Source organism: Myzus persicae, unplaced genomic scaffold (assembly GCF_001856785.1).
Source record: "Myzus persicae strain clone G006 unplaced genomic scaffold, MPER_G0061.0, whole genome shotgun sequence".
Taxonomy (NCBI): Eukaryota; Metazoa; Arthropoda; class Insecta; order Hemiptera; family Aphididae; genus Myzus; species Myzus persicae.
In genome coordinates, this window is record NW_019101180.1 from 291,557 (window position 1) to 310,067 (window position 18,511).

At 29.2% G+C, this 18,511-nt stretch overlaps 2 protein-coding genes across 3 annotated transcripts; one reads left to right on the forward strand and one right to left on the reverse strand.

Annotated features, from left to right (window-relative positions):
* Window positions 1-3,711: 3,711 nt before the first annotated feature.
* Window positions 3,712-10,663, forward strand: LOC111028077 (WD repeat-containing protein 34-like). The gene is made up of 10 exons (XM_022306613.1): window positions 3,712-4,807; window positions 4,869-4,950; window positions 5,009-5,215; window positions 6,056-6,177; window positions 6,290-6,402; window positions 7,177-7,372; window positions 9,423-9,550; window positions 10,017-10,162; window positions 10,221-10,414; window positions 10,472-10,663. The coding sequence occupies exons 1-10, from the start codon at window positions 4,746-4,748 to the stop codon at window positions 10,545-10,547; spliced, it is 1,326 nt and encodes a 441-aa protein (XP_022162305.1). The 5' UTR covers window positions 3,712-4,745; the 3' UTR covers window positions 10,548-10,663.
* Window positions 10,664-11,158: 495 nt separating this feature from the next.
* On the reverse strand, window positions 11,159-17,185 carry LOC111028079. Of its 2 annotated transcripts, none has more exons than XM_022306615.1 (2): window positions 16,446-17,185; window positions 11,159-13,631 (listed from the first exon to the last, which is right to left on the reverse strand). In XM_022306615.1, exon 2 carries the CDS (start codon window positions 13,601-13,603, stop codon window positions 12,932-12,934), a length of 672 nt encoding a protein of 223 aa, XP_022162307.1. In that variant the 5' UTR covers window positions 13,604-13,631; window positions 16,446-17,185; the 3' UTR covers window positions 11,159-12,931. The 2 variants fall into 2 exon arrangements, with proteins under 2 accessions (XP_022162307.1, XP_022162308.1); XM_022306616.1 differs by lacking the exon at window positions 16,446-17,185 and adding an exon at window positions 16,058-16,328.
* Window positions 17,186-18,511: the final 1,326 nt, after the last annotated feature.

Consider the following 18,511-nt stretch of genomic DNA (forward strand, 5'->3'; position numbering starts at 1 on the left):
TTTTAAACTGAAAAATAATTATTTACACAGGACAGATTAAATGGATTGACCATGTTGTCGGTATACAGTGATATAAATTTAACTCCTGAAGAAGTCATTGATGAGTTGGGACAAAAACCCAGGAAAATAGAAATTGTTTTATAATGAAAATAAATATTAGTTAAACAACATATTATTTTGATTTATTTATTTAATAATATATATGTATATAATTTTTTATATGTAAGCCCCCCCCCCATTGAAAATAGCTGTGTACGCCACTGGCATCAATCCATTTAATCGTTCCTTACCAGTCTTGTTGCGCAGATATGCAGTAGAACCTCATTAATTCGGACTAATTGGGGCTCTAGGTTGTCCGAAATAATGAAAGTCCGGATTAAGCAAAATAATCAAAAATCGTAAATTATAAATTCAAAAAAAATTGTATTGGATAAAATTCATCATCAATGGATTGATCTATATTCTATAGTGGTAACCAAGGGCGTCGCGGGGATGGGGGGCAAGTAGGGGCAGTTACACCCCCCTTGGCTTTTCTGCGCCAATTATCCTAATCATTATTGATGGTTTAAATGTCCTAAAAAAACTTTAAAAAAGCCTTAATCATTTCAAAATAGTGCACTAACTTATTTTTATTTTTAATATAAAAGATTTAATTAATTTTAATATAAATTTGGTATAAATTATAGTAGGTATACATTTTAAACTTTTAAAGGATTGTAAAAAGTTATACAGACAGAACTGATCGTTTTGGACTTTTTTAATCTGAAAATGAATTATTCTTTTTTAAATAGGTTTAGATCATATATTTATTATAAAAATCATGTAAAAGCATATTGTGCAAATATTAAAACAAAGTGTAAAATTTAAATTTAAAAAAAAAACTTCAAAATGCTCCAAAAATCCTAAAATGCAAAAAATGACCTTAAAATTTAAAACCGTCAAGAAATGCAAAATAAAAACTTCTTATTCTATTTGTGTATGTTTTAAAACGAGTATCGCGTAGCTATAGATTCGGAAAACAATACAAAGTGTATCGAAATCCTCTTGGTAGAATTTACCTAACATTATCAAATTAATGGTAACATTATATTTATTAAAAAAAATAGGTATATTTGCTAATTTAAAATTACATAATATTTAGTTTAAATAAATGCTGTAAGATTAGGTTTTAACTAACTATCCACGTATAATTCATAAATAATTTTTTTGACATTCCCTGCCTATATGGAAGAAAATATGTCACAAATAATACTGTATCAATAATAAGATACCTACCTATCTAGTGAAACAAACAATTTAAAATGCAAAATATTTTGCCCTCCCCTTGACAAATTCCTGCGGACGCCCTTGGTGGCAATCGCATTCTTTTTACAACACTTGTTTCTTTTTCTGCATTAAATTTCAAAACAAATTTTCTTACATCATCTTTTTATACTTCGTTTTCGTGTTTATTTTAATCTACGGCATAAACTAGAGTAGTTTACGTATTATAAACAGCTGTCCGGATTAAACGACGTCCGGACTAATGAGGTTTTACTGTATTTTCAATCTAATTATTACACTTGTCGTCTACATTGCGTACATCATCAAATTGGCGGCGGCCGGTGTCGATCAGTTATTTGTAATCAAATCACTGCGAAACTGTACTATCATACAGTATAATGATCATTTTATTGCAAATATCACTTAACAAAGAACGGGGAACTTTTCAAACCCTTAGATAATTTTTTTTTATTTATTTGTTAGTATTACATATTTTGTTGGTCGCCCCTGCACTATATGTAATAATTAGGGTTCGGGACTTGTTGCTTTTGCATATTGTTTAATAATGACTGCAAAATAGTCTCAGTAAGATATAAATTTATTTAAAGTCATGACGGATTGATGAACAAAAATTTTAATTGCATATTCTCGCATATTTCACAGTTTTCCCAACAAAACGCATATTTGACAAATTTTGGTAATTTAATTGTTATTCATAGCATATATACGCAGTTTTCGCTTTATTTTAAGTAAATTTATTTTGTAGGTTATATTTTTTTACTTTCATGCGTCGGTCAATATACCGAATCATAGAACGAGTCAGGACAGGGCAACCACGAAAATATTTAATTGTTCTTGCGTATAATATCGGTTATCGACTTATCGTTTATGGTGTTATTGATGTCAAAAAAATACCAATAAAAAAAATTGAGTAAATTAAAATGAACAAATCAAATTTTTAATTTGCCATTAAAAAATTATCCAGTTACATATTTTCGAGCATATTTCGATTATTTTAAATGCATATGTGCATGCATATTTTCTATAATTTGTGTGCAATAAGTCCCGAACCCTAGTAATAATATTATTGGTCGCATTATCAAAAGTGAATCTCATAAAGAGTTGACATACGGGCAAGGAAGTCCACGGGATCAGCTAGTGCCTAGTGATTATATAAATATTAACGGATTGATTAGTTTTATTATTTTTATTTCAAATTTACCACAATAGTTTTCTTATATAGTTATTTCTTTCATCCATTCGGTGCAGTAGATTTAATTAATTTTTGCCCCAAAATATACATTTAAAAACGTCATCTTTATAAAATAGAGTAAAATACCTACGTTCAAAGTTTCAGCAAGTCATATTTTTCAATTAGATCTAACAAAATAACTAAGATCGTCAATTTTTATTTAAATTTCTTATTCCATCCAAATTTTAAATTAAAATATACTCTTTAAATTGTCTATAAAATACTGTCAGTTTAACTATTTATTTTTTAGTTACCATTTTTAAGAAACCTTGTATTAAATTTTTAATCCTTAGCTATGAAAATGTTAGGTACGTTTTATTAAATTGTTTACAAGAAAATAATTAAAAAGTTTTTGAGATTTTTTATTTCAATAGCCTTTAAAAAAAAACTTGTGCATATTATAATAACCACTTATGAGATACCTTGTATTAAAAATGTAATGTAAGTAAATATTTCAAGCTGTTCCATCAAATTAATTTTAAATTTGTATCATGAAGAGAATAAATATTTATATTTACATTTGGTAAAAATTTTATACCTGTCGAAGGTTATTCGTTTTTGAATTATACAAAAACAAAAAGCAAAATATTGTACCATCCCAAAAAAACTAAACCAGTTTTTGATAAAATAAGTTTTGTTATTTTGTTGGAATTCAAGAGCAACTTTCAACCTAACCTAACCTAACTTCAATTTCAAGATTCAACCTAACCTTCTAAAGACTTGAAATATTCACCAATTACTTATATCAAATTGTATTAAAATATAATTATTTTCAGTTAAATATCTATATGAGTAATTTTTTATTTGAATAAGCATTAAAGAAAATTTAAGCAAAACTGATTTTCAATAAAATTGATTTTCTTATTTTGTTGTTCATATAGAATAACCGAATACATTAAGTTTTCATAAAATGCTTATATTGATGGATTACTATACTAACATTTTCTGTACATGGTATAATTTTCAAAATATTTGTACTCTTTTAGCAATTCATAGAAATGTAAAAATTTAACACACAAATCCTATTTAAGTAGGATATATTAAGCAGTATATTATTCTGAAACCGAAAAACCAATAAATATGAATGTACAATTTTTCATAGACATTTGAAGTTCAAATTTGGACAAAATTAGATGTTTAAACGAAAAATTATTATTTAAGTTATTTTGTTGTAATTCACAGTAAGACTAAATTTAAATTAAATTTTTTTAATTACCATATCATAAAAGCATAACACATATCATAAAATATATACTTACTTAGAAGTGAGTATTTAGTTGATACTTAAAATTGTTTTTCTTATTTTATGATTTATCATAGAATTCAACACATACATTATTACAGTGACTTACCCTATGATGAAGTACACCAGACACCTACTGCACATCAGAGCGGTTACTTACTTTCCTCCCTTTTGTAATTTAATTTAATTCTTTTTTCAAATTTTAATCAATTAATCAGGCATGCATTTTGTTAGCAATTGCTTAAAAGTAAAGACTAAAGGGACTAAAGGTATTAAAATATACTGATAGTGAAATATGAATTATAGTTATAGTTATTAAATTAAAAAGAGCCTCTCACTAGAATTATACCATAATAGGTATATCTTTAATAGGTACCTACTATATTTGTAGACTACCTATAGTAAATTAACTAAAAGAGTTAACATATCTGAACGATAAAACGTGGTGAAAAATAACATATCAAGTAGAAAATAAATTTGAAATACCTACCTACCTACTTATTTATATATAGGTATTATATAGCAACTTTTACCTAGTTTTAATCATAGCTTAATTTTTATGATTATAATTTATTGTTTAATATTTTACTATAAAATATGTAACAAAGATACCTACTAACTTGTACAAATAGATACATACCTACCTACATGATACATGCATATGGTTGTAAGAATCTATGTTTATTTTTTTTGTGGAAATTGTTAGATGTTTGAGTGTTTGTTTCAAGTATGTTTATTATATAATAACATTTGAAGGCTTTTTTGACAACCATAAAAGGTAGACTAGTGATCTCACTAGAGTAATAACAATTATTAACAAATAGCAATGATTGTGATGATTTTGATCACCATAGTAACAACTTTCACGTCTGTTTCATTGATTTGTAGTAGGTAGAGTAACATTTTAAATTATACTAACCTATCTAGATAAACAATATTGTTTATTAAATATTAGGAATTATTACACTATAATAGATTTAAAATATTATGTTTAGTGACAGCCCAGTGAATGTAGTTGGGTTTAACCACACTGAGACACATAGAAAAGGGTATGTTGAAAAGCTTTTTTAATATTTTTTTCTAATTATTTTTAATTATTTGTTTGAGTAGAAAAATTGAAAAATCAAGTCAATATAATGGACTATTCACTGAAGACAAATCATGCGATACCATTGATGTGAAATCTATAGATGTTAGTTATTTATCATCAATTTTGCCTGCAACATATTATTTACCGTTGAATGTTTTAGACACAGACAGATGCCATTCATAACATTGATATTGGAAATGTTGATCTTGTTGCATTTAACAGTTGTTTGGAAAAAGGCTTAAGATTTTTAAAAACTGAATGTAACGACTGGCCAAAAATGATTGGTTATTCAGAGACAACACAGAAAGATATAAATGATGAAAAAACCATTAAAGTATCTATAAAACAACATCCATCATTTGGAATGGTAATCACTTGTAGTTTCTCAATACTAGTTTTGTGTAAAAGATAATAATATAATATTAACTGTATTTTAATGATAATCTTATTCATTAGTTCTGAATATTGTGATCAATATAAAATAGTAAAAATTTGGCAGTATAAAAATTAATTATTAAAAAAATTAATTTTAACCAAGCTATTAGAAGGTAGTTATGGTTTAAAAAAATTATTTTAAGATGAAGAGTTATCCTTAGTAACAACACCTCAGTTAATTATTTTCTAATATCGTTAGTAAGTAGTGTTGAGTTTAGTACAGTAAAACCTCATTAATCCGGACTTTGTTTATAATACGTAAATTACACTAGTTTATACCGTAGATTAAAATAAACACGAAAACAAAGTATAAAAAGATGATATAAGAAAATTTGTTTTGAAATTTAATGTAGAAAAAGAAACAAGTGTTTTAAAAAGAATGCGGTTGCCACTAAATTAGTCCCTTGATGATGCATTTTATCCAATAAATTTTTTTTTGAATTTATAATTTACGATTTTTGATTATTTTGCTTAATCCGGACTTTCATTATTTCGGACAACCTAGAGCCCCAATTAGTCTGAATTAATGAGGTTCTACTGTAATACCTACTTGACTATCAAAATTAATTGTTAAATGGGCATCAGAATCATACTACCAACAAACAACATACTACTTATATAAATTCTATTATTTTAAAAATTCAAGGTTTTTTTAAAATTGAAGTTGAAATTCACATTTACGAATTTGAAGAGTTTAATAGGTGTTTAATATTAGAATGGTATTAATTATTAACAATGTACTGAAGTTATTTATTTTGAATTGTTTTTTTAGAAAAATATTAGTGCAATTAGTTGGAACTGTAATGGTGATAAATTAATGGTAGCTACTGGAGAACATTGCCATACACAGTGGTGTAATCATTTAAATTCAGTGTTTGTTTACTCTATGTTGGAGTAAGTAAATTACTTTGTTATTGGTATCCAATTTTATGAAAATTACTATTCAATATTTTTAATAGTATATTGAATAATAAATACTATAATAAGTGTTGTATTTGACATTCAGTTTAGAAAATAGTGGCAATACTGTGTCTAATATACTGGAAGTCACTTCTTGTATCACGTGTTTAGCTACACATCCAACCAATGAACATCTGATAACAGCTGGATTATACAATGGTAAAACTCAAGTTTTATGAAAAAAATGCAGTTAATATTTAAGCTATAACTGTAAATAAATGTTCTGGACTTTAAAATGGTGACATTTAGTTTTTTTTAATGCCATGGGTCTTTATTATTTAAATAACCCAAATGTTTATATAAATATTATGTTTAACAATTCTATGTCATTTACACACTAGATACAAATTGTATAGATATTTAGTGACAATGTATTGTCTTTAAATATTTAAATACACATTGATAAATAAGTAATGGTGCTGTAAGCAATCTAACCACAATTGTTATAATTTACAATTTGTTGTGCTAATAATAAGGACCACATTTATAAATCCATAAACTGTAGCCCATATTCAGCACATCAAATGTTTGTGGTGTATTTCAAAATAAAAATATTCTATATTATGTGTCAATAAAGGTTCTTCTTTGCTTAAAAGGTAGATGCAAGAAAATGGTGAAGAATTATGCATACATCAAAGGATTTAATTATTGATGATTTATAAATGGCATAAGAGGAACCTTCGTGGTTAATTAATATAGTAATAATAATATTTTTTATGTAACAGCCTTTTTAAAAATAATTTGTTCATATTTTTTTAATAATAATATTTTATGCAACATGCTTTTTAGTTCATTAATATTCTATTAAGTTTACTTTAATATGTAGATTGCTAACGACACCGTTACCGATAACGATTATTGTACTAGGTATACTTAGTATTAACTACACTTACTACATATCAAATTATTTATGATGCCAAACATAATTTTTAGGTGAATTGGTGATTTGTAACACAAATGACAATATGTCTATGGTTTCCCTTGAATGGCATTCAATGGCTGTATCAGAATCCTTGTGGTTTGTGAGATCTGATCATCGTGTGGTATTAGTAACTGCTGGAAAAGACGGATATGTTTGTATAGGAACTATGATGAGCGACAAAATAAAATTCACCCATCGAATATGCAGGTATGTAAAACAGATAGGTATTACATTGTTCAAAATAATAATCATAAGTAATTAAATTAATTGTTAATATTTAAGTATGAAATATATGTGCATGTGTTGTAACTGCATATTATATACAAATACACAAATTCATATTTAAGATTAAAACAGTCATTTACATTCATCACATAATGTTGTATTCATAAAGCCCTAACCAGACCAAAGAAACATTTATCTGAAAAATATTACATTTCAGACATTGACATAAACAATGTTTCTGATTTCTCGTCATAAGCATTTAGGTAACATAATCATTTGTCAATGGCAGGACTTAATAGTTGTGTTTTCATGTCCTAATATAACTTATTACAAAACAGGTACTTGATAATATTTAAATTTGCAAGTACATAATATAGCTATTACCTACTCAAAAGAATTAAATGGACAGTAAAATCTAATATTGAATGGTTAGACAAAGAAGCATTAATTATACATATAAGTTTTCTTTTTATAATATCTTTGTACATCAACAATTTTGTGGACACAGAGCCACACAGGACAAAGTGCTACTTCAGAGCTGGCCATGTGTGTGTAGTCGCCTAAAACTAAATTTTTAATGGCTTGTTGTATGACTATAGGTAATCAAATACCAAAGCCTTAAGGGGTCACCACACCTGCATGTGTTGTCTCGGTCTCACAAACATACAACATGAGAAAAAACACAGTAATACATTGTAATATAATTCGAGTGAAATGACCACTTATAAAATTTAAATGTCAGATTATTATGTAAGGCAACTCATAGGCTTTTCATTATATTTTTATTTTAAAGCGAGTATTGAGTATTTTAGAATTGTAAATTGTACATCTTAAAATACTCATAACTTTCTTTAAAATTAAAGTATAATAAAAAGCCTATGAGATGCCATGTATAATAATCTTACTTTTGCATTTTATAAGAGATTGTTTCACTCTAATTTTAGAAATTATAGAGTAAACGTATTATTGTGAACGTAAAATTTCCCACGGTGCATGTTTGTAAGACAAAGACAACACATGAGGATGCAGTGTCCTCTAAATTATTTAAGTTTACCAATAGAGGACAATACATCCAATAACTATTTCACATTTTTCTAATGGATAGAAAAATTTATTTACAGCTTAATGAATTTTTTTATAAATTATAGAAGAATAAGAATACTATATAATAAGATACTTGCTCTGCTAGGTGTTAAGTGTACCTCGTCACTGAGTAGATTGTCACTATATTGGATGTTTTCAATTTTAATTCATCTTACGTCTACTAAAAAAAAATTTGAGTTATGTAAATGGATGGATCATAACCTATTTCTAAGGATAGCTTATGTAATATTATAATAAATTATAATTTACTAAACTACCCTCGAAAATTGAAGATTGGAGTATATGCTGCTGCAAAACATGATGACTAGGCCTAGGATTTCTATGTATTACCTTATATTTTTCTTTTAATCCAAATAGATTGGTCGTCAGTTATATCCCTCATGTCCACAATTAGGCTAGTACTAAATTAAATAGAACAATTTGTTTTGCTTGTTTTTGCATATTTTAATCAAAATGCATATGATTGCTCACATAGTTTTTGATAATTTATTTGATAAAATGAATAGAATGAATATAATATTGTATTTATCAATTGATAATATATAATAGATCTGTAATGAAATAACTTACATTTTTATTTATAAGCTGATACCCTCAGTGATATCGAGTAAGAGTCTTGTATAATCAGATAAAAATAAATATCCACATAATTGTAAAACCAATACATTTCTAGAATTTTTCTAAAATTTAAAATAAATAAATATTTTTGAACAAATACATTTTTATCACACTTCACATTATAAAATATTTTCTAAATTATTCAAATATTTAATATAAAAATCAATACTTTAATAAATGGAATTCTATATAAAACGTTTTAAAATTATTTGCTTAGTCTTTTTCTCCAGATCTCAAGTAGTTAGTAATATATTATGTAGTAAGCACATCATAATTCATGAATAATAAACATCCAACTACATGTATTTAGGTATTTAGTTGGAATTCCAGGGAAAGTTGGTATTCGGTGTTTTGATTATTCAAACAGACATTTTTTAGTAGCTCTAGAAAATGGGAAAATCTCAAGTCACTTTTGCGAAACAACAAGAAACATTAAAGGTATGTCTTAGTAGTTAAAAATAAGATAAATTAGTAATTACACACTATTCCACACCACCCAAGGGGTTGTGTGCCAGATGCGTTTTTTTTAAAGTGGTGTCCCCAATAGGCCTAATCCACTTGAGAAGTACAGAGGATTATTACTTGTACCGTGCAATTTTTTTTTTTATTGAATTATAGAAGTTAGTACATTGACTTGACATATATACTTGGCTATTGATGATGATTTTAAATTTAACAGAAAATGTTGCAATGTATATAAGTAGCTACCTTTTATTTTAATACAGATGACGTTCATATTTAAATTTTGAATAACTTGTATAAAAATATTAAGTATATAATTTTATTTATTTATTATAATTTTACCTAGAATTTAAAATTTTAAGCTACAAGAGCTTTATCATAATTGTTTGTACTTTTGGTGATCAATTTTTAACCAAATTTTTTAATGAATTGTGCGTTTCAGAAGACCAAGTTTTAGAAGCTATAAAAGTTAAAACATATAATGGATATTCGTTAATGATTGAAAATATACAATTTTGTCATAAAAATTCAACTACATTTATCATTACACAGTTTGATTCTACAATACTAGTATACAATGTGTATCAAGTTGGTAAAAATAAATTATTAATTTTTAGTATATTGTGTAAATGTAATTTATTCACAGAAAGAACCACAAAAAATTATTTTTAATCGAAAACTAATAACCAGACTATGTTGGAGTTTAGAAAATGAGTTTATAGTGTATGTTGGAGAAGATAGAGGAGAACTTGCTAAAATCAATCTGACAAATGGGAAAACAGATTCAATCAAAAAATTTACATCATGTGATATAACTGCAATGAATATTAATCCAAAAAGGTTTAAATTTCAAGTGTTGTACATATAACAATTTAATAATTTAATTTTTTCATACAGAAAAAATATTATTGCAATTGGTACAATGCAAGGAGATATATATATAAGTGAATATGAACAGCCATTTACAACTTGAAAAAAATTTAATTCAATAATTTAAGGTTCTATAATTGAATGTTGGGCGGAATGTTATTTACGGTTTTGTTAATTATACAAAAATGTACATTTATTAAAGAGAAGAATTGTATTTAATTTGACTTTTTTTTTAGTACTGTATAGAGGATATTTTGACATTGAATTGTTTAAAAGAAAGACCAGTTTTGTTGTGGTGACAAACTGATGTAGAAAGGAATAAATAAATATATGCAGTGTACTTGTAGTAGTATTGTTATAAGAATGAGATCGTATAAGGAATACTAACAGCTTAGGAATGGCTGTATTTCATTATTATTATTTATTTTTTTGGTTTTTTTTTTTTTTGGTTTTCCTTTTTTTTTGGTTTTTACATTTTTTTCCTAAAGTTATTGATAAAAAAAAAAAATTAGTATTGAGTTGACTTATTACATTAATTGAAAAAGAAAACACTACTAAATGTTTTAACATTAATAACAATTTTAAAGATATCTGTAAAACAATTAAGTAAATAAAAATACATTTGAATATTGGTGATTCATCTTACACATAATGGATTGGAATACTTAATTTTTTAACTGTAACAGTCTCACAAAAAAAAATTCCAATTCAACATTAATATTCTTAACATATATTTTTAAACAATAATAAAATAATTTATCATAAAAAAATAACACAGTAATATCACACCAATGGCCACATTCCTTATATGTATAATATCAACAATAATAGGATAGCCACTAAAACAGACACATACTGTGTTCCTTAAAACTAAATTGAAGAATTATTCGTTATCGATCTACCTTAACTGATTAATGCCTAATGCGCAACATATGAAGTTCAATGAGATATAGTTTGTGCCCATTTTTCAATCACACTTTGTATGTCAATATTATGTATAGCAAAAATCTATGCCAAAAATTCATATTGCATAAGTGACAACATATTATACAGTACTAGACAAATGCACGTATTTTTAACAATATAAAAACATATTGCTGTTTTACATTCTTTTTTTTTAAAAGTCATCACTTATAGCAATTTACATTCTTGATTGTATTAAGATCTTTGATATGAAATGCATACCAACCCTAAAACACATAAATACACTAAATCTATTCTACTTGAAACAGTCGGTGGAATAGTTAGTTTTTAATAGACAATTAGTAAACAATAATCTGTGATATAGAACTACAATACTAATTTAACACTTAAGAGAGGTTGACATGTAATTGAAATTCATTCGCATTTTTTTTAAACAATCTATCTATTAAACAATTATACATTAATTTAATCTTTTCAAAAGTTACAACATTCACAAGATACAACACATATAAGACCTTACTATATTTAATATAATTATGGTAAGTAAACCTTAAAAAAAATAATATTGTTCCGTATCACAATTGCACTTAAATAATATCAGAGAAGGGTAAAAAGTGTATTTGAAGTAACATTTATTTTAACTTTTTTTTTGCTTGCTTATGTTCGTTATTTAGAAAATTGATAGTTAAATTAAAATATGAATAAATATTAAATAAAAAGGTAACTTTTAAAGGAACGATGACAAGTTCCTCATACATCTGATTGAATTGATGTATGAATATATTTTCTCCTCATTTCATAGCTTTTAATTCAAATACAAATTTTACCAATTACTGACAAAAATAAAAATTGAATCGCTGATTTTATTATTATCACAAATATCACATTACGAGTGAATAATTTTTTCTTAACATAATTTTTTTTAAATGTAATTATTGGGTGGGGCGGGTTTTGCTGACATAACATATTGATTGATAATACAACTAGGTATATATATAAAAATTGTCTTATTAATCATAGATTTGATTTTTATAAATATTACAACCAATCAGCAATTCAATTCAATTATATTATAGCAGTTTAAAATAATAATTTTCATAACTATCTATGTACTAATATTTGTATTGCATTAACTTGTAGTTCACATAAACAAGTGACTAGATACTGATGCAACAATCAGTCCATGATGAGTTTTGCCACAAAAACAATAAAAAAAAAAATTAAATAATTAAAAAACAACATTTACATTTAAATAATTATGATACTTAAGTTTAAAAAATTTAGTTAAGAAAAAGAGACTGATAATATAAGATAAAATAAAAGTTATTAACACATAATAATATATAAAATTTAACTAAAATGTTGAAAATATTTAAAAGACAACTTCATCATGAATAAGGGTAAGGGGGTTACATACAATTATACTTTAAATTTATAGGTAGTAAGGTGGAGGGGAATACACTATAGTGATAAAAAATCACAATAAGCGTTATTATGTAAAATCAAATAATAATAATAATAAAAAAAAAAACATTTGTCAAAATGTAAATTTTGAAGAATATCTTAGATAGTTATGTTGAAGATAAGAGGTGATTTTTGCATGGATTTTGCTTGTGCTTGACAAGAGTTAAGCCATTGCATTGGTGGCAATGGCAAATCTCCAGGAGACGGACAATTATTGAATTTGGCACCAGCATAAAAGTTATCACCATAAGGTGAGCTGCATCGTTCATCGATGTTCATAAGTTGTTTGAGCAGGGCATATTTTTCAATAACCAATTGCTCTAAATCATCTTCTTTAAATTTCTTGTAAGGACCATATTTATGTGGGGATTCGTAAGATGGGGGAGTATGATTTAATGGCACTTCTGGTAGATATTTAGTTGGAGTGTCAATAGGCTGTGAGCATAACAGTTGAGGTCTTCTATCTTTTATTATTTGGTTAGTTTTAGCTACTTTATGAAAATTTGTTTTATCATCCATTATTTCATCTCCGTCTGACAAACTATGATCCATAAATTTCCTAACATTCATTGTATTTGATTCATTATAATTTAGCTGTTTAACGCAATTAGGCGTTTTTGATTTGGGTTTCTTTGATTCATGAATCACTTTAGAATTTTTAGTTGGACTGAACTCTGCTTTAGGTACATTTTTTGTTTTACTTCTATGCACATTGCTTGGTAAGCTGTTTCTCCTTGGACGAATTGGTTTGTACATGTTTATGATTTGCATTAAATAATACTTAATGAGCAATGTCAACCTATATAAAAAATATATTTCCATTAATATGATTGTTTTAAACATAAAAAACTTACAATACGTAAGTTTTGTAACAAGCTCAATAATTAATGTATGCAATTAAAAAACTAATTTTACAGCTTGTATGTTATTAAAGGAGAGCTAACATCATAATAATAAATTGTTATTGCACAACAGTGGAAGTGTGCCATGGTGTGGACTGCAATCACATAAGATTTCTGAAGCTACGCAGCTTCAAGAACTGCTTAAGGAACTTCTGTACAAAATTTCAAGTCCCTAGACCGTGACCTCTACACTGTGTAGACCTCTACAAACCAGCGGTTTAGTCTGGGCATTGATGAGTGAATAAGGGTGGTTTCCTATATGTATATAGATTATATTTAAAATGTTTATTTATTATTTATGAATAGGTACCTATACTAACATATATAATTCTTAAATCATAATCAAAAATCTGATTAATTAGTCTACGGCTTTAATCTGAGTCAATTAAAATTGATTCATGGCATACAACTGTATATATTCAGGTATGTATCCATCAAGATAAACAAAATTGTTTTTTCTTTTATTCATTGTAGTCAAATAATTTTTAAATGTATCCATTGTAAAATAAATAAGTTACAATACCAACAATGACTAATAATAGGTAGGTAGGTATCAAGTTATTATCTATATATTATTATTAAATTGTATGTGCAATAGCAATATAGAGAGCAATTAATAGTACTCTAAGAATCTCGATAAAAAATCCCGATAAAAATTATTAGTAGTTCAGTAGGTACCTATGGACTACTTGATTAGAAACTACTGCCATTAGACATTTAAGATAAAAACATTGGTAAATACTTTAATATTGACTATGATAATACATGAGTAGGTATAGTATATCATTTTATTCAAGAACAAATGTACAATACTAACCAGAGTTCCTATTTACTATTTAATGATAGTATGACATTTTCAGAAAAATCATTTCGTTGGGTTATAATGATATAGATACCTACTTATACGTCAGGTATTTGTTATGTTAAGTTGCCACAAATTCTTTCTGAGAATTGAAATGTATTTAGACCTTGAAGTATTGATTTCTCAGGTAATTTTGCAGATTAAAAGTATTTTCATCAAAATGTTGCTTATTTAATCTTCTTTATATTTATAGTTCAAAGATTGCTTAGTAGGTACATCAACGTTTTGTAAAATTCAATGAACAGAGAATAATTTTTATGAGCAATGTGGCAAAAGACTTAATATTGAATATGACAAAGAAGTAAAGGTATCTATAACTGATCCAATATAATTTGATCATATAGTGAGTATGAATGTATGATAGTAGAATAGAGGGGATAGGTACCTACCTATAGCTAGAACTCATTTAGGTTGGTTCCGATTCATATGTACACTTGCACAAGTTACACACACCTAGGAAAAATAATTTGACTACTGAACTTACTACACTGGTAACAGTACCAATGTATAATTTTAAGGGCATAATTCCTACATGTTTAGTCCATTTTTGCAATCTTATTAATTAAATTAACATTATTTTTTCATCCCACTTATCCCATCAAAAAGTATTAGATTTGAAAATATTTTTTTACATCATTCAAAGTTGTTAGTTACGAAACAATATTTTTGAAAAAAGAAATATTTTATAAGTAAGTAGGTACCTAATTTTGTTGTTATCAATTATCGTTTTCGTAATCTTTTTCTTAAGAATGACACTGTGGGCACATTTGAAACACATAATAAATATAAATTAGTAACTAGTACTATGTATAATTATTTATAAACTATTAGACATACATTTTATATAGGTATATTTTTTAAATCTTGGACATTTTACTCAGTTTTGCCTTAAGAATCATTTGGTTAATGGTAATATAAACTCTAGTCCCAAGGTGAGTCCAATAAGCTGGACATTCTAACATTTTTAATTATGTCCTATTTATTACAGAATTCATAATAGGTATTATTATTCCCTATATTTTTTGAGGTAGGTTATACAATTTGCTAACTACTGTGATATGACATGCACAGTGGCATAGGCAGGATAATGAAATGGGGCCCAAGTAAAAAAACGAAGTTTTTAACAGATTTTGCAAATAAACAATACATTTATTAGGCGAAAAATGTCAATGGGGGAGGTTTAAACACCCCCCCCCCCCCAGACAACAGCACTGGTCATGAATCACGATTATTAATTAATTTGACACTAGTATTACTACCAATATAGATTGTAAGTACCTGGGGTATGTAAATACCCATAAGCCACAAAAAATCTCAATTTTTTTTAAATCGGCCAAAGGTTGGTCAAACAAAAATTTGAGAAAGCTTCGAACGAGGCTTTGCATTAAGTGCACAGTTAATTGCGTAAGAATAATAATACATTTAAAATGACAAGATAAGTCATTCCAAATCGATAGGTACCTGTGACACTCGGTGCTCGTCGCGGTGCAAAAATAGGGCACGACGATTACAATATTATAACGATCATGGATCACTTTGCCTGCAAATGGAACGTCGACAGCGTCACGATAACGGTAATAGTAATGGAAATAACAAAGTGACGGGGCAGAGTACAGCGTAGGCACTTGCCATGGAACTCGCTAGAAAAAAAATGATTTTTCCATTCGCAATTGCCCATTGCCCTACTCCCTCGCAACCCCCCCGCACTACAATAAACGCACCCGACCGAAACGACATGGATGGACGACACGAGAGCCTCGGTCGGCAGCCACATCCTCCCCTCCCCTCCCCCCCCCCGCTACCGGGTTACCGTCACTTTTGCCGCGGAGAAAAAGAAGCGTCCGCTTACCTATCGGCGGCGAACGTCGTCGCCGTCTCTTGTAGCGACGTCGGCGGCAAAATCTCTGGCCCGCGATCTGGATGGCGTCCGCCACGCACGCACGCACAGCACGTATGGGCAGCACGAGCCGCGGCCTGGCGTGTGGGTTCTGCGAGCGGGTGTGCTCGCGAGAAGCTGGCGAAATCGAATGGAACCGAACAACGACGCACGAACGCACTGTTACTGTGATGATATTAATATAGTACAATATTTATTATACGGTACCGCACTGCGGGCGAACAATGTATTTTCTTCCGTTTCTCTGTCGCACTCGGGACGAAAGAAAGAATATCGCCGGAACAGCAATAGCGATGTCACAACAATAATTGATAGGCGACGGTACGCAGTCGGTGTTATAACAATATATTATAGTGCCGACGACGCCCAATTAATAATAATCCAATAATAATAATGTTTATAATAATATAATTATTTACGTATAGATTCTCCGTCGACAAACGCGCGCTAGTTTCGTGAATGCCTACGTGCAAAAATATACAAATGTCGTCTCGGCCGTCTTCAGTGGACGGCGGAAACGATACAAATAATAATTTAATAACGAATAAACAATAGACACAATGCGATGCGGACGGGGCGCGTCGCCACTGGCAAAAACGCAACGGATGGAAATTCGAGAACGACTGCGGGAAGCGGCACCACCGCGATAGTCGTACAATAACAACAACACGGTCCGCGCTCGCGTAGGCCGTAGCTCGTAAGTGGAAGTGGTAGTGGTTACTCTGTGCCAGTGCTGCGCCACCCACCACCCATCTCCTCGCTACGACCACCCCACCACACGCCGATGGCACGCCGGGTGCCGATCGGTAGCCTGGTGGCAGCGAGGCCCCCCCCCCCGCTCCTCACCGCCCTCTACTAGCACCGCGAACAATGAAACTCGGCACTGTTGCTATGCGGGCGGGTGGTAAAAAACCAAAAAGTGAGAGGCTGCCGCTCGCTACTCGTTGTGTATCAGCAGCAGCTGCCGCCGCCGCCGCCGCCGCCGCCGTTCGTCAGTGGCGTACGTTCAGCATTGCCACACCACCGACCGCTCGCCCGCCCGCCCGCTGCCCCCACATCCCGTCCCCACTACCCTCCGCCACAACGATTGCGACCTCTGCGGCGTTGTCGGTTGTTGGCGCGGGCATGCGGGCAGGGCCGTGATTTCTCGACCGACCTAACACCGCCGCCGCCGCCGTAGTGTCGGTGAAAGGCTGGTTGTGTTTTACGTAAACGTGACTGCGTTGCGTTGAGTATGAAAGTTCTCCGTGAGCTGAGTGCGATGCGATGCAATGTCAATAAAATTATTATAGTACCCACCTACAATATTATTATTATTTTGGTTGTCGCCGGACAGCGTAATATTTATTGGCAAAAATTTAGGTAGGTACGTTGTACTATGTTTGTGAATACATGATCATTGGTGAGGTGAATACTGAATAAATAGACACTTGTTTCGAGCTTTGAAAAACTGCTTAGGTCTTCTCCCTCTCCCTTCCCCGTTCATATGTCATGTTAAATTGTTTCTTTGTTATAACTTTTACTTTTATAGACTTTATAGCTTATATATTATACAGTTGTTTATAGCTATACCTATAGTAATAACTATTAACTAATAACTATATACTGTTACTAACTAATAGAAAAATCAAAAATGTTTGTGATTTATATAATATATACAATATATATTATACCAGATACCTACCTATTACAGTAAAAGTATAAAATAAATATTTTTCTTTGGTAGTACTCGATAGTACATATACTAATATCTATATCACACAACAAACCGCTGACCACTGTGTACGATTACGTGCAAACACAGTCAGCAGCTGATTTTGTATTTTAGCTAAAATCCCATGCAAGCATACACAACTACACACAGTGGTCACCATAAGTAGGTAGGCATGAGAATCACTTTGAAATGGTCAGATTTGCCAAAATTATGTTTCATGTGCCATTTAATATTTAATATTTTATCACACCTTGTAAAAAACTGAAGTAACGTCAATGATAGTTGTTTGACATAAACGTTAATG